The sequence below is a fragment of the Amyelois transitella genome, chromosome 15 (genome assembly GCF_032362555.1).
Source record: "Amyelois transitella isolate CPQ chromosome 15, ilAmyTran1.1, whole genome shotgun sequence".
Classification (NCBI taxonomy): domain Eukaryota; kingdom Metazoa; phylum Arthropoda; class Insecta; order Lepidoptera; family Pyralidae; genus Amyelois; species Amyelois transitella.
In genome coordinates, this window is record NC_083518.1 from 2,955,203 (window position 1) to 2,978,657 (window position 23,455).

The following is a 23,455-nucleotide window of genomic DNA, read 5'->3' on the forward strand; positions in this document are numbered from 1 at the left end:
TGAATCAAATGCATGTTTTTTTCATTATTAATTTTTATACTAGCTTTGTATATTATGTCAATGAGCGTAATCGTTTGCTGACCCTATTAAACAAAATAAAATAAATCCAATGAAAAATTCCATTTTGATTTCTATGGGAGTATCAATAAAAAAATCTATGAAATTAGTACATGGAATAATAATTTGTAAATATATTATAGGAACCGAAGTTAAACTTATGGTTATCTAAGATAATATGATATATGTAATTACTTATATAGGTACTTATATACTCGTACATGAACATACAAGACGAACCGTCCATCTTTGTACAGTCTGACAGCCCACCGCTATTTGTTGAGGTTGTGGACAAATAGATCTCACTCGTGTTGGAATTAATGAGGTGTTTCAGAACTTATTCGGAGCTAGCTATATTGCATTGTTGTTGTAAATACAAATATTTTACATACACTATATAAATACCATCTCTTTGCTGGAAGGGCAGGTGGAGGCTATATATTTTACACTAATCTTCAGTATTCAGCACTCTCTTCAAGCAGTGATCAAGGTATTGTTTATTTAAATGAAACGTCTAATTTTAGCGCAAAATTAAATTAAATTTTTCATTAACCCTTTTTGTCGCTTAAATTAAAAAACCTTTTTGAAATGTATAATACAATGACGCGTATGAACAAGGGAGGTGTAACTAGAGCTATGAATTTGTGTAAAAAAAAGGTTCGTTACACCCCCGCTACAAAGGAAAGAGATTTTTAATGAATGCTTTTGAGCTTCCAAAGCTCTCATTATACGAGTCGTTTACAAAATTTTACACCAGACTGAAAAACGTGTTAGTCAATTTTTAAATAAAATATTGAATTATAGAATATAATATATGTATATAATTATTTAAATATTAGGTGTTTTCGATTGCATTCTTAGATCTAGTAATACTTTTCTTTTTATTTATTTATTTATTTATTTAAACTTTATTGCACAAAATACAAATGTATAGCACAATTGGCGGACTTAATGCTAGAAGCATTATCTACCAGTCAACCATTGGGTCTTACAGAGAACTTAATGTGGGGTTAAACTAAATAAATATATTTATACCTACACAAAATATAAAATAAAATAAAATGATTATAATATATATACATAAAAATTACAATAGATAAACAATATACATAAATAAATAGGTGCAGCGATTACCGAAATGAGTGAAAAGGCGATATTAAATACCCTCGCGACTCAGGAAAAACCTGTATACCCGCGATTTGAAACTAGAACGACTTGGGGATGTCCTGATGGACTCAGGAAGTGAATTCCAGAGCCTAACAGCCATAACGGCGAAAGAATTGGAGGCAATACCTGTACGGTGAAAAGGGATAGCAAGAGTTAACTTATTTGAAGAACGTAGGACTTTTTCGTGAGTAGAACTTAATAGTTGGAAGTCTTTTTTAAGATAGTCTGGGGCAAGCTGATTAATGAGAATGGTATAGAGCTGACATAAAATGTGAAGATTTCTACGGTTACGGATGGGGAGCCATTTTAGCTAAGAACGGTATTCAGAAATATGATCGTACTTCCGAAGGCAGAAAACAAACCTGATACAATTGTTTTTACGTCCTTCTTCTTAGTTTTTTTCTTCTTCTTCGTTCTTAGTACGTCCCAAATTCAAGATTAAAATTTGTGAAAAATACGAAATGTTTCAAATTTTATGAGAAAGCGACTTTAAGAGAAGAAAGTTCTTTAACTAAAATAAATATCTTTTCCAAATGCAGAAACTAAAATCTTAGAAGAGAAAAATCTTTAAAAGTATGAAGAAGTTCACTTTAACGTGTTCCATTTGTTCTAAACTTTGCTCCAATGCGATCTATCATCGTTTTAAAAGAAAAAAAAGTAGGTCGATTCATCCAAATTAAGTCTGTTTAAAACTAATTTGATCAAAATGGAGATAAAATCAGCGATCAGACTGCTTCAAAGTTAAAGAAGAAAGTAAGTCAAAGACGCTGCTTTTTATTAATACTGATAATCTTAAGTCAAAGAGTAATTAAAAACGCCTTGGCTAGGTTGCTATTTTTTCCTGCTTGATGGAACAGAAAATTTTGTTTATACATAGAATCGTTCTGGCGAATTTTACATTTGCATATAATTATATATACATATCTCTTCACTGGGTTTCTGTAATTCAGACCCACGAGTGGGTCAGCTAATTACACGAAGCGAATCTCGTCTGAGTTTGTGGTCACGCAAAAGTATGTATCTCCAACTTAAGGTATATCATAAATGACAATAGTCTATTAGTCCATCGCATAAACCTCTTTTAGACGATGGACCAGCAACCATCTTTGGATCAGCAGACTTGAAGGGACGTTTTTCGTCCAAAACAGTCTCTTTAAGTCCACAGTCCATCGGTTTGAAGTTCTTCGCAAAGGATAAACATTTGATATGTGTGTAAATATGCAAAATATAATGAACCTTATTTATACTGAAAGTAATCCTCTTTTTTTATCAGCTTTGCGTGGAAGCCGTGTAAAAATACAGATATCAAGTTTGGTTTTTCTTGTTGTACTTATTTATTATCTTGCCAAATCCGATTGTTTTCCAAGGAAAGTTGCCCGCTTGTTGGGAAAGTGTCCCCGAATTCCTGGGAATTGCGAATGCTGATAAGGGGGGAGTGAAATTAAATTTCTCCCGCATCTTATAAGGTATTACTTGGGGTGTCAGTCTTTTGGTTGGTATAATTCATCCGGTGTCGTCGGTGCCTTATATTATTTCTGATCTCCCTTTTTGATTTGATTATCTAGTTTGTTTTATGTGTATTAATTTGTTTATTTTTTGTATTAAATAGATTGGTATCGAAAGTAACTTATTATGTTGTGTTTACATTAAACTTTTTAGATTTGGATAGTAAGCTTTACATTTGTTTAAATAAATCTTTCTGCGTATTTTCTAGGTAAGAACTATAAGTTTACATCACTTTACTTCACATTATTTCACATTTATCACATTACTTCAATCTGTACGGGAAGTGTCAGAGATAGTTAGTTAAACTAATGGAAGTATGTTTTCCTGCAAAAATATGATAAAATTAAAATAATTCTCCCAACGTTAGTTTGCAAAAGTCGTCGTAAATTATTGAACAAAAAAAGGCAAGAAATGAAAATGTTATTGCATTACACCAAACGTTGTATCCTACGTACAACACGCCATTTTCTGCTTTAAACGAAAAAAATATTCAAACACATGTATATATAATCACCTTATTATTAAACCAAGTGCACACGCGGTCGAATCCTGTATCTGCTCTCCTGTTACCCTAATGCGATATTTATCGACCATAAAAGAAATAAACTCTTCGCACGCAATAAAAACGACCGTAAAATAAACAAAATGGCCTATCTTCAGCTTTATTAAGATTTAATTTCCATGAGTAGGTCGAATTTCGCGCTGTTTTGGTTTTGGTAATGACTCTTATGAGGCATTTATAAATTTGGCAAATTGAATTGGCTTTTGTCGAGATTAAAAGAAAATTGTCGGAGATTGACAATGCCTTATAGCGCATTGGTCAACACAGCGGCCGTAACTCATTTAATCTATCTTTTTTGGTTTATGCATCATAGTATAAGATTATATTAATAGGCAACCATGTAACTGTTTGTTTCCCTAATAAAGATAAATAAATATTCTTTTTATTCATAATTTCATTACATTGTATAGATACATCAATATGGAATATAGGGGGCGCAAAGTTTTATCAATCCAAATATAATCCTACTTTGGTAAAAACAATATTTGTTTGGGGTTCATATTAGTTTATCTAAGACATTTTTACTCGACCATGTCTATAACAGAGTCGCCTTTTACGACCTCCTGTCCTCTCCTGTTTTCAAGTGCCGGGAGCCACACGGCATACTTAAAAGCAAGCAATACCACAATTTAAGAGATTTAAATATTAGCACATATTTGAAGTGTCATGTACTTAAAAGAAAAGTTCATTTGGCTTTGTTCGAGATCTACTTTGGAAGACATTAAATCTCTTATCTTTTAATTTCAATCGACGAGAATCTTTGCACGGAAAGCTCCTCGATAATTATTTACCTGTCCTGGGTAATGTCTCCATAAATTGCAGTGCCCTGGAGCACTCTCAGCTATTAAATACTATATAGAGTGTTAATAGTTTTTTTTTAAGTGAATTCATTCATTCATATAAAACACGTCTATATCCCTTACGGGGTAGACGGAGCTCACAGTCTTGAAAAGATGGAAATGCCACGTTCAGCAGTTTGGCTTAATGATGGAATTGAGATTCAAATACTGTCAGGTTGTTAGCATCGCCAAGACGTTTCACATAAAAGCAGATTTACGTATTCGCAAAAAGAAAACAATACCACGGCCTATTTATATAATCGAAGTACATATATACACAAAGTTACGTCTATATCCTTTACAGGGAGACAGAGACAACAGTTTCGAAAATGCTGAAAGGCCGCGTTCAGCTGTATGGTTCACGATTGAAGTATTTACCTATAATATTTCCAATATTCTCCTCAATGTAACTAGCTAATGTTGCCATAAATTTCCTCCCGACTTCCCGACTGATCATAAAGTAGGCACGTTACTCCGGCGCTTCGTCTCGGGGGATTAGCTTTGTGATTTCTTTTATGTTCTTGAATCAAATATTTCAGAGAGAACTGTTTTTATTTTTGCGGTATTGGTACGTTAAAAGTGAGTGATATTTTCTGATCAATTTATACTCGATTGGTCACTATTTAAATTATTCTATGTAAGTTGAAGCCGAGTCCTTACTTTATGACCTTAATATTACCTTAATATATGACTCTTGGTTACTATCGATATTGCTCTATAAATATTCAGTCTATATTTATCTATTACACGAAACGCCTCGTGTCATGAAAAACAAGAAGCAAAATGACATAGGTTCTCCTTATTACTGAAGAAATATCTTCCAGCAGCCCTGATATAGAATCTTAATCAGAATCTTACTCATATTCGATCATAGTTATATGCATCTAGTTGCCTGAATATGTAGCTATCCTCGCGATGTTTTTCCTCACCGTAACAATAGCCATTAGTATTCAAAATAATGTAAATAATTGAGAAAAGAGTCATTGGTAAGTACATGGCTGAGGTAGGATTTGAACCCGCGCCTCCACGCGCATTACTTACGCATTTTAGTCAGGCACCTTAACCGTTCGACCACCGATGCTATTTATGGATCTAAAATATTTGATCCTTGTTTTATTGTCGAGATAAAAAAAACAAAACCATTTCATTTTCTTCCCGCGACACTCACCTCCAACGACACGCCATTATTTCTTCTGATAAAGATATATAAGAGTATTTTCGTGGAGTTTCCCGCAGCCTTCTATAAAGTTATTTACCGGTAATCCGGTCAGCGTAACAAATGTCGCTATAAATTGTTTGTTCGGTGCCTACTAGCCGTGAAAAGGAGAATTGCCAGAGAGGTATAAGTATGTTCCTAATAACGATTTTGCGATAATTTTGGTAGATGCTATAAATACTTTTTTCATTATCAACCCAAATTTTTCTTTTCTCAACCGGTTGCGAAGTTTGGTTGCCATGACGGCCGAAAGGAATTTTTCAGATTTATTTATGAGAGAAAATTTCTTTGACAAATTTTCAGGAGTCATCAATGTTAATTAGATATATAAAATATCACCTGTGCATGTTGAAAGTATATCACATTTTTTTATGTTTGTGTTAAACTAATTTAAATATATTATTATTTAATTTCTATGCGTGTAAGAATATATAATAATTTATATGTGATAAGCGTAGATGAAGCGAGAGAAAGTCAGCGAGCCAAACAGGTGTGATAATACTTAATAACATAATATTTTGAATGCATAAAATATATTTACTGTTGTTTACAGGTGGCCGTAGAAGGCGAGCGGTTACGGAGGCTACGAGAACGCGTAGAGGCGCAGGAGTTGAAGCTACGACGGCTACGAGCGCTACGCGGCCAGCTAGATAGAAACAAGCAAGCGAATATCGCCCTAAGTGAGTACAATATAAAGTTAATTTTCGTATAACTTTGCTGAGTGTCTTCGTAGAATCTCTACGAAAGATTATTTTGTGGTCTACGAAGCTACGAAATGCAAAAGAACTTTTTTAACACATTTTCTACTATATTGGAAGAATAAAATTTATTCCATTAGGCTTAACATTCTGAATGTGAATTTCGTCAATCCTTCGATATGTTCCACTTATGTGTAATTTTTTCAGATTTAATCGCAACTACAATAATTTTTATATAGTATTTGCTAGCAACCTCACTATTTAAATCTCAATTCCATTATAAAGCCGTTCCATCATTTGCTGAGCGTCGATCGAGCAACGAGAGACGTCATAACATATATATATGTAAAAAAAAACAACTATACTAATTTCAGACACGGTGCCAAAAAGTTGACGGCGACAATTTGTTTTCCAGACAATAGTCGCGTCATTAAACTTGATTACTTTGTTGTCTCCCCCTAATATTATTTCAATTGGGAATCGCAAACTCCAAGAAAGTAATTAAACAATATGTTCCGAGCTTCTGGGATCGTTAGAAAGTTTATATTGCTCATAGAATCCACATGGAGTAATTGAAAGCTTTCTTTTTGGTTTGCTAAAAAGCTTTTATTAAACATAGAGGGATAGACAGAAGTAATATTCACAAGTATCGAAGACCATGGTTAAAAATCTACATTCATATAATCATGTCGCGACTTTACGGGTCAGATAGAGTCAAAAGTCTCAAAAAGACTGAAAGGTCACTATCAGGTGTATGGCTAACGATGGAATTGAGAATTGGAAGTCCAAGAACACTAACAATTTAAAAATTTGTTATATTTTATGGAACTAAATCTTAAACAAACAACTTGGATAAGCCAATTTGGGTTAGTCCGCCTATATATTTGACGGCCTCTGTGGCGCAGCGGTAGTACGCTTGTCTGTGACACCAGAGGTCCTGGGTTCGAATCCCGGTCAGGGCATGATGAGAAACGAACTTTTTCTGATTGGCCTGGGTCTTGGATGTTTATTTATATAAGTATTTATTATAAAAATATAGTATCGTTGAGTTAGTATCTCGTAACACAAGTCTCGAACTTACTTCGAGGCTAACTCAATCTGTGTAATTTGTCCCGTATATATTTATTTATTTATTTATATATCTAAGAACGAATGATTTCAATTTTATTTGTGCAATAAAGAGTTTAGTTTTTTTGGTAAAAAAAAAATTTTAAAGTATTCCACTATTAGAAAGTATCAAACAAAGAAAAAAAATATTAATAACTCAAATTTTTCAATTTCGAAGTAACACCTTGACGGCTGAAGCTAGTGCGAAGCTTAGCAGTATTGTTAAACCTATATACCTTAGTTACTGTAAAATATTTACTAAACTTGCCAAACGCCTTTTCGTTATTTAGCATTCAGTTTTAGTATATTTAAATTTACGTCAAGGTCCCTTTAAATTAGGCTGGCAGTGTCCTGGTATCGAGAAAGACTTATATTGGGCGAGTCTTATACTCGTTATACTTTGTAATATTAAAATGCGTAATGCGCAGAAGGGTCCAGGTTCGAATTCCACCTCGGTCATGTACCGATGACTATAGTAATACTCACCGATGCTTTTACGGTGAGGGCAAAACATCGTGAGAAAATCTGCACATTCAGGAAACTGGATGCGTATCCATGATCGATCTAATACAGGTAATGTTTACCTGTATAGGTTGCGGAGGTCAAAGGTCAAAGGCATACCCCGGGCTCCTCTCTAAAGTGATGAGAATGCAACCAAGACTAAAAGCCAGGAGGAAGAAGCCATACTCACCTTTTTAAGGGGGAGCCCGGGACTTATCCCGGCTAAGTTTTTACACGAAGCACCTTCTATCTGACCTCCGCAACCTTTGCATGGAACCTACCTCATATTGGTGCATAGTATTCGTAGGAAGGTACTAGATGAATCGTCCATTAGAAAGAGAACGAGTGCTTCTATAATGAAGTGCCGTTCAGAAATATTATCGACCAATGTAAACCAACCTAATGAAACCCTTGGGCCATTCGATCGTCCTCTCCTCCATTTTTAATGAGTAATTATTGATTTTCCAACGAATGCCAGCGACCAGTTCCACGTAAAGTATTTCTATTTTAGTGAAAGACGTAAACATTGATCAATAATAGTATATTTGGTAAACATCTGATGTCTAAGTACTTAAAGAAATATGTCCCCAACTGACTTTAAGTATACAAGAATATAATCGAATAAAATATAGAAAAAAATAAACATTTATTAATTTAAATTCAGCTCGTAATTATGCCCATTTAAAAACTACTTATTTTTTGCAACTTTTTTCTTTACTAAGGTAAATGGCATACATAAATTGAATTATTTAGGATTCATTCATCATCACACAATACATAATTAAAATGGACATTAAACAAACAGAACCACATTGAGAATAATAATAACTACCTATATTATTTTTAATTCAGCTAAAATAAATTTTTATTAATTTTGTCCCATCTCCAAATCTGTCAATTCCTTATTAACCCTATAAGATAAAACAGAATGCAAATTACTGAACTCAAAAAATCGAGGTAAACGGCCAGGGGACTGTTAAGCGCACCTGAAGAGTGTCAGCTGCCAGGGGAATCAACGGCGAGCCATCTTATTTATCGGGCAGGGTAAATTTAATTAAAGTCATTCGGATAACTCTTTAATACCGCGGATATTAAAATTCTTTCGCAATTTTGTTTTTGGATTCGTTTATTGCGCGACTGCTTCTGTTTATCCAATAACTTGCTTTTATTTCGGACTATGTGTGTTAAAATCTAGCCTATTTTTGATACCGGGTTTTTAATTCGAACTCCAATGGAAATTTTATGTAAATTAGTTTTAAAGCTTATCCATCAAATAATTATTAGATATAAAGACGTAACTATGGATATTAAATATTTTTGTATGCGACACTAAACTGGTAGGCTTAAGCTTATTAAAATCTCTCTCATTCGTGCATTACTTCTTTTGTAGTATATGGAATGGAAAACAAATTTCTGTAGTGCGTTTGTCCAGTCCGGATATCGGCAAAAATGATATATTCTTTGTTGTACTGTCCACCAACAAGCTTCTACAAATGTTTATTCATTTGACGTTCACATATTTTGCTAGCTTTATCAGAGCTAATCTTGCACTGATCAAATTGAAACCTGAATAATCGTACAGAATTTGTAATCGTGAACTAATCACAAACACTAACGGTACTACACAATCGAATTGTATTACAGTATTACTACTGTTTCTCATCTTAGCCGATATCCCCGATTGTGGCAGCCATTGCAAATATTTACCGGAACGGCAATTGCTGAGCAGACTCGAATAGCAAGGATTAATTGGAAACCAGATGTTATGGAATGTTAGACATTGTTGTTACGATTTGAAGCGCCCGCCATTATTGGTAACGGCGTCTTGTTGATCAAATTTGCGGCCCGTATATTTTTTAATACGTAATCTCTCTCTCTCTCAACTCTGCGTGTGTGTGTCTTGGGTCCGCCTCCGTCCGTTTAATGCATAGAATTCGGAATAATACATTATAGAAATGCTATAGTTACATTACATTACATCGATCTATTAATAATAATACCCTAAATATAATTTCCATTGTCTCATTTTATTCCGATTTCTATCACTTAAGATTCCAGATTCCATCGAACAAGCTATCATTTTTACGAAGTTTCGTTCGCTAGAACTTTCCAACTGACACAATTTGTAACTTCCTTACAATATCCGTCTCCACTGCGATATCGTAGCATGACATTCCCATTAAAATTGTGTCAGTAGTGGTTGCTATTTTCCTATATACACTTGGCTTGTATGTCAGACAAGTAGCTTACTGAGAATAGCACGGACCTATTTAAAGAAACTTAAGGTTAAATGTCGTAGAATTTTATTTTTTTTAACTTTTTAGAAAGTTTGGTATCTTACTATTATAGAAAGAATATGGATTTTTCCACATTTTGATAGTAAATCTCAAATACAAGAGTATAAATTCGTAGAAAACCTTGTTAATAATGTTATTTCTCATTTTACTATCAAATTGTGTAAAAGCATAAATTTCCACATGAAAATACATACCACGGGTACAAATATACTCTTTACAATTTTATTGGTGTCAAAGGACCGATTGCTTTTTGCTATATTTCGAACACATTTTTAGAAAGGTCAATATTGAACGGAGTGAAGTGAAAATATCAATTTTATATTTTCGTTCAGGATTTTTGCAAAAACTATTCGATTGCTCTGATTGTTGTTTGGTTAAACGATGCTATTGAAAAGTTTCGAATTTGTTTATACACAGTCAAAAATCTTTATCACATTTTGAAATCAATAACGTAAATTGAATTAAAATATACGTTATTGCTTTCAAAATAAGTGTTAATTAAAAAGAAATGTATTTCTTTATATAATATAGTAAGTCATCTTTTTTTAAATCCAAATAAATCGCAAATAAATAAAGTTTAGAACACTCCCGAAAGACGATTGGTAAGGGCAATGTCAAACTTCCTGAAATAGACGGACTTGATCTAATATCGTGTCACGAACTGAGGCCACAGTATCGATAAATCTGTAGTTTGTGTCATATAAAACTTGTGTAATGAATATTAAAAGAAATGTAAATAATTATTTATTTAAAATTTTATTGAGTTTCAAATTAACAATATGTGGACTTAATGCTAATAGATTTCTCTACCAGTTTAACCTTTAGAAAATAGCAAACAGATAAAAAGTTTGAACCCCTCTCGCAAAACAAATTACTACTCGTACTAAACTCTATGCTTGACAAATATGATATTCTCAAGTTGGGACGAAGTTATTTATTTTCTTGTCTCTTCTAAATAACATTACAAAAATAGCACGCCGCTTTATCATTATGGATGGGGAGTAAACCAAGAAAGTGATGGAGTATATACTTCACGAAGTTATCTTGTGAGTAATAACTCATATCTTTTGATACTCGTACGTAATAATTATGTAGACACATGATTATGGCTTTTGACATAAATATAATCACGTTTTTATTTCTGTTAAGCTAATACTGAAAAAAACGTTTGTTTTTTTGTTTGTTTAAAATATGTTTATTGCACAGAAATTAACACAGTTACAAAATATAGTAAAAATAAATCACTTGCAATTGAGGACTTACCCCATGAAGGCATCTCTTCCAGTTGACCCACAAACAATAAAGGAACTAGATAATTAAAAAGTTTAACTTAAATATAAATACTTTTCTTCGCTTGTGACAAAATAAAAATGCAATCCCAACAGCAATGCATATAGGATTGAATTAAGTTTTATTAAGAAACAAACAAGCAATACAATAAAATTGATTTGCCTTCAGTATGTATTTAAACCGTTTGCATACATTGCCATGATTTGAGTTATTCCCATTTCGTTGATGACAAATGATTTGAATTGGGGGTTACATGTATTACTTTTCACTGTTACTGTTTTTAAATGAAATAGTTACACAATATTCTACGATAGATTTTAAATCAGTAGACACTGCAAATAATTCCAGTAAGTAGGAGTAATAAATCAGTTAAATAATTAAAACTTCTATCATAGGAATACTAAAAAGAAAAGATGACTTAATATATTTTCTATATCAATTTAAACCTTTACTGTAGTTTCATAAAATTATCTACGAAACATGTTCTAGGGCTCAGGCAAGTTACATACATACATAAATACATATAATCACGTCATATAATCCTTTGCGGGGTAGACAGAGCCGACAGTCTTGAAAAGCTTAGGCAATTTAACTAAAAATCTGAAATAAGGTTGTTAATGGCGCAGCCAGATGGCTATTTGAGATTATATCAAATCTCTTGCTAATAAGATGATTAAGAAGTGTTTAGACAGAAACGACGTGAGCGAGGTCAAATGTACACACCTAATTAATCATATTAAAAACTTAGAATCAATTAATGATATTATCTCCTAGAATGAATATCTAAAATACATTGCAAAATTAATGAAATTGCACAGTTAAACCGGACTAAAGTGAACTTAACCCTAAGTTGCTACTAAGCCGCTTCCCTCCGCCAGTGAGAAAAATCCCTGGAATCAGTTGAAAGTACTAGCTTTATTTCACATACGGATAAATATCCAATTACTTAGTGCCCTCCTCCAATGAACATCGTTACAGCGGTAATAAAATAAACTCGATAGGGTTTTAGGATCCGAAGGAATCTATTCTTTGAGACGCAATTGGTATTTCGAATTGAAACTTGATTTGTTTCTTGTGAAGCAAAGGCGGTATTGAGATAAACAAATCAATTCTTGGAGAAACTAGGATAAAAAATACTTTAGTCCAAAGAAAGCATTTTATTTTCGAAGCCTAATTCGTTTTTATTAAGGTTTAAACGAAACTAGTGTACGTCCGCGGCTCGGCGGTAAAAAGTGAAGTAATACCCTGCGCTACAAATGTCACGGCGCTAATATAAGGCCATAGCTACATAATGTATGTGCTGGCCGTACCAGTCTTCGAGTACCACCCACTATGACGCATACCAACTGGGAAAATCAATACCATATGCTTTGGAGTACGTGTTAGTAATTTTTGCCGCAAGTTGTTTAGGCTTTAGTAGTGAATTTTTAGGTTAGACATAATTTTTAGTATGATTAACCGAATAACAATAAATATTGGTGTTTTGTCATGTCCGCCATTAAGGTTCTCTTGTCATAGCCGTTTTATTTAAAGAAGTCGACGAATTCTGAAAATTTTGATTACCTGATATTTTACACAGACATGATTTTAATGATATATTTTTTGCTGCTAACTCTAAGAAAGGTGACTAAAGGGAAGATACTACTGCCCTATATTAAAAAAATACTGAAGATCTTTTGATTCTGAATGCAACTGGGAATACGGTATTAAGAAGAAAATACGAAGAACAGTTAGTACAAAAACAGTTAATTTAAAGCTTGTTAAGAGTATTTTGGTTTGCAAAAAGAACTTTTAAACCTATTACTTTGTCGAGAATTTGAGGCAATATCTCAATGTAATCGCGCAGTTGAGAGTCCAATTCATTCGTCCCTACACATTAGTCTCCGTCGGTGTTTTTGCACTTCTGATATTAGCGACCTGTCTATCCCAGTGGCGAAGTGGCTGCGTCTGAAACACATGGTCCCAGGTTCCATTTTCAGTATCGGGTCATCGTGGAAAATAAACTTTTTTTAAATTTCATGTTAGTCTTTGATTTTTATCTATACATACGTGTAATTGTTATTGAAAGCAAAGTATCGTTTTATTACCATGCTGTGAAGTAAAGTTTAGTAATAATAAGAAGTATGCAGTCTCTGCCTACCCCTCCGGGAAAGAGGCGTGACTTTAGATATGCTTGTGTTTTTAAGAGATTGAACATGCGGGTGGACGTCCAGTTATATAATGAAGATAATCGATCATCATCAATCTCCAATCTAAATATAACATGATCTGTATAAAAGAAGAAGCTATCGATAAATGCTCAGTCAAAAGTACTTATTGTGATAGCTGTGAAAGTGGAAAATGGAAAAGTGAGAATTTCCTGAAATTCACTATGGTAGAATAACCGTGACCAAACGAATTTCTGGTTCTTATAAATTGGTGGAATGTCTAAAAATAATTGCAAGTCCAACAGTAATAACTAACTGTTGCCCGCGACTTCGTTCGCCGACAATTTCAATACAAAAAAGCTTGGCTTATAGGACCGCATAGTAAACCGCATCAAAATCGCTGTAATTATCGCGTTATGCGAGTACAAACATAATTATACACATACAGACAGACAGGCAGACAGAAATTTAGTAGGCTTCTGTTAGTCTGCTCTTATTTTGGTGCCCTATATAATCTTTTTCCAATATATTTCAAGTAGGGACAGTTACAATTTTATTATATGTATGGATATTAGTGTATGGAAAACAACGTTATACCTACAGCTCCGTCAAATATTAGGATATCCTCTATTATTTTCTCACATACAATTTTCATGAAGCAGACTTTACCTTCACACTCCTAGTAGTTTCGGCTTACTTCGTTCGTCACTTCACCGCGAAAAAAATTTTTAAATAATGCGATACTAGTGTAAATGTCATTTCGCAAACATTGAAAAAACATCAACACATCAACAAAAGGAACATTTCCCGAGCTGACTCTTATATACGAATAGTCTTTTTTACATCGAATCCTACTTAATGAGAGTGCCGTAAAACGATTAGCCTAACTGAGGGAAACATTAAGTAACACTATCCCCTAATGCTCCCAACAAAAACACGCCGTCAGCGACTGATGTGTTGGGTTAATATAAAACAGAGGTTTATTTGGGTGTGTACTGTTGAGTGCAAAAGTGATTAACAATCAGCCAGTATTTTTTTTTATTGGACGCAGTAGATCTGCGTCCAATAAAACAAATACTTAAAATCCCTTACTTTTAAAAGAATTTCATTGTCAGTATTTTCCCAATAATTTATTTGTAAAAGTGATTTTTCAAAGACTTTCTAAGAGATTCCCTTGGTCTAATAATATCTAGTCGTTTGATTTTAGAAGTCATGTGTTTCGTTAAATTTAGAATATTTAAAGTAAAAGCCCGGATGAAACCTTTATTGTTTCCGTAATTGAAAGGGCCCTGAGAGTTACTCTTAGTAAATTTCAGATATAGAGCGCGTGTAAGATTTTTTTTCTTTTATTGAAATCTATTCAGGAATGAGGGAGATGTTTTGGTAGTAAAACACTATGAAATATGTTCTATATTTAAAATCCATCAAAAGAATATATAAAAATGACTTACACAATACTATTCAATACACATATGTACTTACTACGGAAACACAAAGAAAATTTTGATGCCAAAAATCTGGCGATGTTGCTACAAGTACTATTCTTCATATTTTTTTGGTTTGGCCTATTAAGAGCACGCGTTCTAACAAAATCTGCTACTCTTAGTATCCATGCAGTAAATGTGCCCAGCTGGGCCCGCTCAGCGTAAAATGGCATTTTGCTACTAAACGCGTTGCAATTTCTCAATTGTAACTACTGAGAAGGAATTCCCTTATTGCTTTCTATATTAGGTCTTCTTTAGATAATATAACATTTTATTTTTGTTTGACATAAATCTCTTGTGTATTTAAATAGAATTTACGATTACAAAGTTTTTGAATAAAAAAGTTTAGACTCCATAATTTGATTTGTATGGCATAATTTTCTCCCCATGGTGCCGTTTTCTAAATAAATAACAGACAATGGACCCCAGAAACCTCAAAGGGAACCCTTTGTTACCTCGCATTTCTACAGGCTTTAATTACTATTCGGTATTTTACCACGATATTCTTTATGTTACTTTTGTCATTTACAAATCAATAAATAGTTAATTTTATTTTTTTTATTTCGAGTACTTATTGTAAATTATTTTTTCAGTGTTTTTAAATAATTTAAATTCTTAAATTAAATCTTAAAAAATAAGAATAATTTATACATTATTAATAACGCAACTTTTTGACCGCGCTCTAAAATGAGGTATTCTCCACAGAATAGACTGAGTAATGAAGACTCGTCGTCTCGCTATATTTTCCTAAGATGGCTGACATGGAGGCCAAATTACAGAATTATATTCCATGAAAAGCTCTAATCAAGACTATTTCTTTCTTGGCAAATCATACAATTCAAGAATATGATTAATAAGAATATCAAAGAAAAGTCGCGTAAAAAAGGCACTGCCATACTATGGTTAATAAGTTAGTATAGTATAGTAAATAAGTTATTCTCTATGGAACATTCGTTTCATGGATAGTTACAAGTTTGTATTTACAAAATACCTACGGATCCAATTATTTTTTGTTTTGTTGAACAAACACTTTTCCGAAAAAGAAGAAAAAAGTACTAAAACAGAAAAAAAGAAACATTGTTTTCCTCTATTGTTAAAATGTAAAACACTGAATAAGTGCGTGAAATGTACCACGACTAATTAGATTAAAATTACACCACTTTTAAAAAATTATTTGAAGACAAAATAAAACTTAGTATAAAATTTCTCCTTTGTATTTTCACACTCGTGTGTAATCTGCCTGAAAGATTAGATACTTTAGCATGTGTCAAGCCAGGATTTTCATTCTTATTGTTTAAATTAACTCCAAGGACTGTACGGAGCTTTATTTATATGTTCTACTTACAGGGTATGTTTTATTTAAAAGGGATTTTATTTATTTCTACTGCATATCAATTTGGATATAAACGATGGCCTTCGTATCTTTTATCTGCTGCTATATTAATTATAAAGACGTGATATTTGTACGTACATATAAATGCATATCTGACAAAGATTTTGAAGCGTTGCTACAAAAGGACTTTGTTTCATTTTAAGCAGAGTAGAAAATTTGTATCATTGTTAAAAGACGGTAGTCATGTTTGTTTTTTTTTATTTAAGTAATTTCTCCTTTACTTACAAAATTAATTAAATAAGTATATTCTTAAAGAGGTTAAGATGATAGATGGCTACAATATCTACCCCAAATCCACGTAGTTTTTGTTAAATTCGCAATACTAATATTTATTCTATTGTTCACAGCAAGTGACCTTGAGTCTATCAGGGCTCTCTTCAATGAGAAAGAGAAGGAGCTATCAGTGGCGGTGGCCAAGGTGGAAGAGCTGACGAGGCAGCTTGAGGAACTTAGGAGAGGTCGTGCGCAGCCCGCGCCGCCGTCTGCGCACGAGTTGGACAAGCTTAGGAGGGAGTTGATGGTAAGTGTTCTCTATATATTTATATTTTATTGTTTAAATAAAATATTTTTAACAAAAGGCAAACTAAATACTTTAAACATTACCTAACAGCTTAACATTGGGTTAAGTTTTAATAATATTATTTATTCGTCTGTAAGTGGAAATATTAAATAGAAATGAAGAAATTTATTATGAGTAAAACTGATATCTACTTATAAGTAAAAATAAAAATATTACATTCAAAACTGATCTGAATCTTTGTCACAGATTAGTAATTTTATCTCTTTTGGAGAAAGAGAGATCTTAAGATAACGAAAAGATGGCTTGGATTTTTTTCTATAAATTTTTTTATATCTCTGTTTTGTGATAAATCCAATGTACCTATTTACAAAATAATAATAAAAAGATAAAACCGGAATTCAAAAACTAAAAGGTCGTGATGAGAATATTACGAAAATGTGGGACGAGATAAGAACAAGTCGCATTTAACAATTAAAGCTGGCTTTAAACTTAATTAGTTTTACGCTGGAGCCTACTTCAAAAGAACCCAGGGTCCCGTCGCTGTGGTCTCGTAATTAATTGTTGACGACCGCACGTCCCAACTTCCGTAGATCAGGGTCGTATCTAAAACAGAAATGTAATCATTTTAATTACAAAAATCTTTGGGCTGTCATAGATTTTTGCAACGATTGAAAAGTAAAATTAACATACATTAATAAAAAAATTAAAAGTTAATCGTATCAAGTAATAAGGATGATGAAGAATGTAATTCGAAGTAATGTACATTAGTTTGAATACTAACCGATGCTCATACGGTGAGGGAAAACATCACGAGGAAACCTGCACATTCATGTAAAATCCTGATTCACCCAATCCAGGCTCCATCTTCAAGGGCTTACGCCGGGTTCCTCTCCAGGTGGTGAGGATGCAACCGGGACTAAAGTTAGTCATACATATAGTCACGTCTATATCCCTTGCGGGCTAGACAGAGCCAACAGTCATAAAAAGACTGACAGGCCACGTTCAGCTTTTTTGCTCGATGATAGAATTGAGATTCAAATAGTGACAGGTTGCTAGCCCATCGCCTAAAAGAATAATACCAAGTTTATAAGCCTATCCCTTAGTCGCCTTTTACGACATCCATTGGAACGAGATGGAGTGGTCCTATTCCTTTTTTATATTGGTGCCGGGATCCACACAGCACAGCTAGTCCTAATCATTCGATTTATCGATTAACGTACAACATATCGATGTATCAACAATCAATGCCGTTAGCTAAGCGTCTTGCCAATTTGCTAAGCTATATAGATTTTATTCAGCTGTTTCAAATACCTATTGGATAATATCAATTTATTATTGTTGTGTTGACAAAATCAATGTTCGGGCGCGATCACATTATGTAAATAGACTCGATTTAGACATTGACCTATATTCAATTAGCTAAACATAGATTTTCTTGATATGAGACTATTATTGGTAATTATTAGATATAGTCTTGTCTTATCTAAAGTTGTAGGCATTGTAGGTAGATACTACATCTTTCCACTTGCCATGAAACATACGTTGATACATACATACATATAGTGATGCCTATATCCCTTGCGGTGTTGTCAGAGCCAAAAGTCTTGAAAAGACTGAAAGCCCACGTTCAGCTGTATGGATTAATGGTGGAACCGAGATTCAAATCGTGTTAGGTAGCAACCTATTCCTTAGTTCTCTTTTACGACATTCATGGGAACAATATGGAGTGGTTCTGTTCTAAAGTGTTAAAAACCGCACGGCAACTTGCCACGATACCTGCATATTTCTTTCGCTTCATCCTCATTCATAACTCTCTTCATGCAATAGTTGGTTAAGGGCAATCTTGACCTGACCTGTCGTCAGGATGTCCCCGATTTGAATGAGGTACGCACGTCTCGGCCTTCCTTTAAATTTTCTTATTCACACTATATAATGTACAATTCAATTTAACTTTAATGTAATTCGTGACAGCTTTGAATTATTGGCTATATTTAGTTAGCTTGCAGTTTGGCCTAATTTTGGAGCCGGTAAGTCTTAACACAGACTACAAAACTTGGTTAATTACTCTTCGTAAACAATAAGGCGTTAATTTATGAAACATTTTGAATTGCTTTCGTTTGCATCATACACTTTCAAATAAATGATGAAAATTATTATACACTGTAGCGAATAAGGCAAGTATTTCTTTTTACAGAAATAATTATTATTATTTATTTCTATTAAACATGAAACTTCTTCATAAGATAGTGAAAGGAAAGAGTAAATAATATATATATCAATGCACCGAAATTATTGATTAAAGTGTGTAAAAAAATTTCTGTCATAATAATTGAATTCAATTCACTTCAAATCATCATTTGAACCGATACGCAAAGGAAGGTTGGTCGGAAAGTAACAATTTATCTTAACTAATATTATATCAGTGTTGTTGTAGGATCTCTTAAAATTAAATCAAATAATTAAACATCTTAAATCAAGAGTACTACCGTAGAGTTTCTTAAACATATTTCAATAATGTTTAAAAATTATAAACTTCCCTACATAATTATTTAAAATATCTTCATATGACAACGTACGTTCGCAACTTTCTCAGTAAGCAAAAGTTTAATTGTCTCAACGTGACTTTTAAGGCTCGGAGTCATATCGTATTCACATGTGGTTAACCTCTTCAAAATTTATGTTCCCCTGGTACATTTTGATAGGACGCTTCAAGGGGATGTTTATTGTTTGATATATGAGGCTCTCGTACCAACATACATATATTTTCCATTTACTTGGATTCCATTACTTAGATGTTGGCGTATTATATTGGTATCAAACTAAAGTATCATATTTCTAAGACTTTTGGTCAAAGTCTGTAGGTAAGTAGATTTCATTTCATTCGGCAAGATGATAAAAAGGAATAATTAAAACCTTACACTTTAGATAAATGCGCAATCTTTCCTTAGAATAATGATTAAAATCCTTTGTATAAACTCGAGCTTTGGCTAAAAGTTGTCAAAGAAGCAATATTGCGATTTAGTTTAATGAGATTTTTGAGGTCAGGAATTTAATTTGGTTTCCATTCTTAACAATTGTCACGGCTGGCACTACGTTTGTACTACTTCGTTCCAAAAAATACAGGAAAATCTAAAATTATTTGAAATACTAAATCTATTATTCGAAATACTAAATCTATTATTTGAAGTACTAAATCTATTATTCGAAATACTAAATCTCTTATTCGAAATACTAAATCTATTATTCGAAATACTAAATTTATTATTTAAAATACTTAATCTATTACTCTCTTACTCTTGAATGGGTTCCTAGTTGGTGTTTGTTTTCCGACATTTGCCTTCCTACTTCATGAAGTCTGCAGTGTCTTCAGCTTTATGACACTTGACAAGCATAATCTTTAACGAAGTCAAGTTTTCAATCTGCTTCTTCCACAGAACTGAGCAAATATAGTTTCGCAAACACGATTATTTGGTCAATATTGCTATATCACGCTCTAATAAATAGTCTTATACTTACTAAGAGAAAAATCTTGTTTATCTACATGTGTTCCAATTACAGTTTCTCCGAAATACTATTTTTGTACTATTTTGTAGATATCCTTTTGCCGTATTCTTTCTTATATCTACAATTTCGATTCTATGAAACATTGAGATTAAAGACTATACTTCAGCACATTTTTGTAGCTAGGTTTTTCTGTTTGATAAATAATAAAATATCTAAAGGTTTGCATCTGGTCCAGCCCTTGGTTGCAGTCAGTGAGTGATCTGTGCTGTTTAATTGCATAAAAAACTATCGTTGTGTCTCGTGAAACGGGACAGCGGGACCTATTCTCAAAAGTACCTTCCGCCTATTCTTCAAAGCACGCGGTTCGCTTTTTTTTCACTTCGCTTTTCCGATATTCGGCTTAGTTTTAAGTCCATTGACTCACATATACTTAATATTTAGCAACGTTAAACTAAGATTTACATACATACATAAAATCACGCCTCTTTCCCGGAGGGGTAGACAGAGACTACCTCTTTCCACTTGCCACGATCTCTGCATATTTCCTTTGCTTCATCCACATTCATAACTCTCTTAAGATTTACACATGCAGTAAATGATCGCCAGGAGAATAATACTTATCTAATTAAGTGAAAGGCTTAGGATTGTTCTTGTAGGTGATTGACTCGCAACCTGTCACTATTTGAATCTCATTTCCATCTCAAGCCAAACAGCCGACCGTGGCCTTCCAGTCTTTTCAAGACTATTGACTTCGCCAACACCGCAAGGGATATTTATTAGCAGGATATTTAGCCTAAAATTTATCTTTGACATCATCAATGAAGTTCATACGACCAGAACGTATCAAAGCTTACAAACTTGGGATTATTTTTTAGGTGATGGGCTAGCAATCTGTCACGTCACTATTTGAATCTCAATTCTATCATTAAGCCAAATAGCTCAACATGGCCATTCAGTCTTTTCAAGACTGTTGGCTCTGTCTACCCAGCAAGGGATATAGACGTGACCATATGTATGTATGTAGTACGTATCAGCCTGTATATTGGAACACGTTGTGAACTAAATGCATTCGTGTGCGCTGCCAACATTGGTTCAGACGCCAAGTTGACAGCGCTGCTCGCATAACACAGTGGCCTCGTGGTAAACAAAATAGTGATTTTAGTGTTGTTGACTGAGTGGTGATTGAAAGTGAAAAAGGTAGCTATAACATAGATTATATTCTCTAGCTTAAGAGTAAAGTTGGTAAGGTGTATGGCGGCGAGCTGTTACCATACTGCCAGTATTTGCCAATGACTTCTATGTTACATTAGATTAGTTTAAATGCTGTCTATGCAATCAAGGCAAGTCTAATAATATAGCAAGGAAAACTGTTATTGTGATGAAAGCTACAGTAGAATTCTCCTTTTAACAGGATCTGATTTTTCCACTTTTGAGTCATTGACTTTATGATACCTATAAGTTAACAACTCGATAAATAAGAAGCCTCTGTCGTTCTTACAATATAATAATCCTAAATATCTTGCGGTACTCATCTTAATATTTACAAAGTGTTTATTTTTCTCGACTTAACAATAAATCAAATTAAAAAAGGTCCACTTTACGCCAGCAAAAAAGAGGAATAAAAGTAAGCATAAATCTGGAAATTAAATTGGTTTTGATATTTAATTTGCCTGGTTTATTGTGAGAACGGCTGACTACGCAAATAAACCTGAGCGGGAAAAACGCGAGGGCAACTTTGTTTACTGAATTTGATTTGAAATGTAAGGAGTAAGGTGAAAATATGGAATATTTATTTTCATTTTCACGAGCAACAGTGTATCTATATATAATATATTGCAGTTTGAATAAGTACATAGGGCTAGATACAATTTTCGCCTTAAAAGTCAGAAGGCGGACCCCGAAACATTTCTGTGGAAGGTGCAACCGGGAACACGCAGAAATGAGAGGGAGAGAGAGAGATAATTTTCGCCTTAGATTTTTTAGGTAACTAAACGACTAAGTGAATTCATTTGTACTTCGTATGGACAGTTCAATACGAAGTATAAATGAATGAGTATTTTTATGACTGTTTAAAGTAAAAACTACAAAATGAACTAGGATAAAACTTTTAACTATCGTAAACGCGTAAAAACGTCTGATTATAACATGGTTAACGATTTACTACCAAAAAACTTAAAGTATTTTTACGTTAAAACATCTTCCATTTCGCTCTCCCCATCTGTACAAGCGATTGAATAGAATGTGATGGGTGTAAGTTAATACGTTTTATACCTTATAATGAAAATTATTTTTCTTTTATTTACTTAAGTCAACTTCTACTGGCTCCGTCATAATAAAAGCACCAGTGTTAATGTTCTCTTTAGCCTTAGCTATTTCTTAATATCTGCGTATAACGATGACTACGTTGTTTGCTAGAAAACTAACAATACGCCCATGTTATTACCCTGTAAGGATTGTTAAATTTGAGGAGCGCGTACGTATAATTGGAAAAACGTTTCATTAGTAATATTACTAGTATACTTAGGTAAACGATAATACAGAGAGAAATATTCGAAAGTCATCAAGTGTTTAGATAGGAACATTCGGGGGAAAAGAACTTGACCCACTGTCTATACAAACTTTGGTCACCGGAGGTATTATAAGATAAACTAGTTTCGTATACCGATTCATTAAGATTCATTTTTTTCATAGAGTTTTATACCTTACACGTCGTAGATTTGGTAATGTTTTTATATTTAACTAACGGCGGTTCAATATTAAAGTTACTTAAGAAATTTGAGGCACTAATTGTTTATCATTTTTACACATAATCTTACGATAGCTAAAATTAAACTCTACTATTTGTAAAAATGTAGGTACAAAAATTATACCTACACATTTATGCGAAAGTAAAGTTGCTTGAGTGAAGCTAGGTCTTATATAGATCGGATGTTCTAGTAACGGTATCGATTACGACTCGAGTCTAGACTTCAAATGTGTTACGATACGAATAGAATCGAATTGACGTCTCGTAGGCAGCATTGTAAGACCTAACATCTACTTAGAACTAAATAAAAAGTAGTATTTTTGTGATCATATTTTTATTTCTGAGATTTTGTACTTATTTACCTTTAACTTGTTTTTTTTAAGAACTACTACATACTACATTTTCTGCATATTTGTACTAA

At 33.2% G+C, this 23,455-nt stretch overlaps 1 protein-coding gene across 4 annotated transcripts in view; it reads left to right on the top strand.

Moving 5' to 3' along the window:
* Positions 1-23,455, top strand: part of LOC106135712 (apoptosis-stimulating of p53 protein 1) — a 267,044-nt gene that overhangs the window by 228,012 nt on the left and 15,577 nt on the right. For all 4 annotated transcript variants that reach the window (XM_060948225.1, XM_060948227.1, XM_060948228.1 and 1 more), the window contains 2 exons: positions 5,901-6,027; positions 16,612-16,784. In XM_060948225.1, the coding sequence (XP_060804208.1) occupies positions 5,901-6,027; positions 16,612-16,784 (300 nt within the window). The remainder of the gene's footprint in view (positions 1-5,900; positions 6,028-16,611; positions 16,785-23,455) is intronic.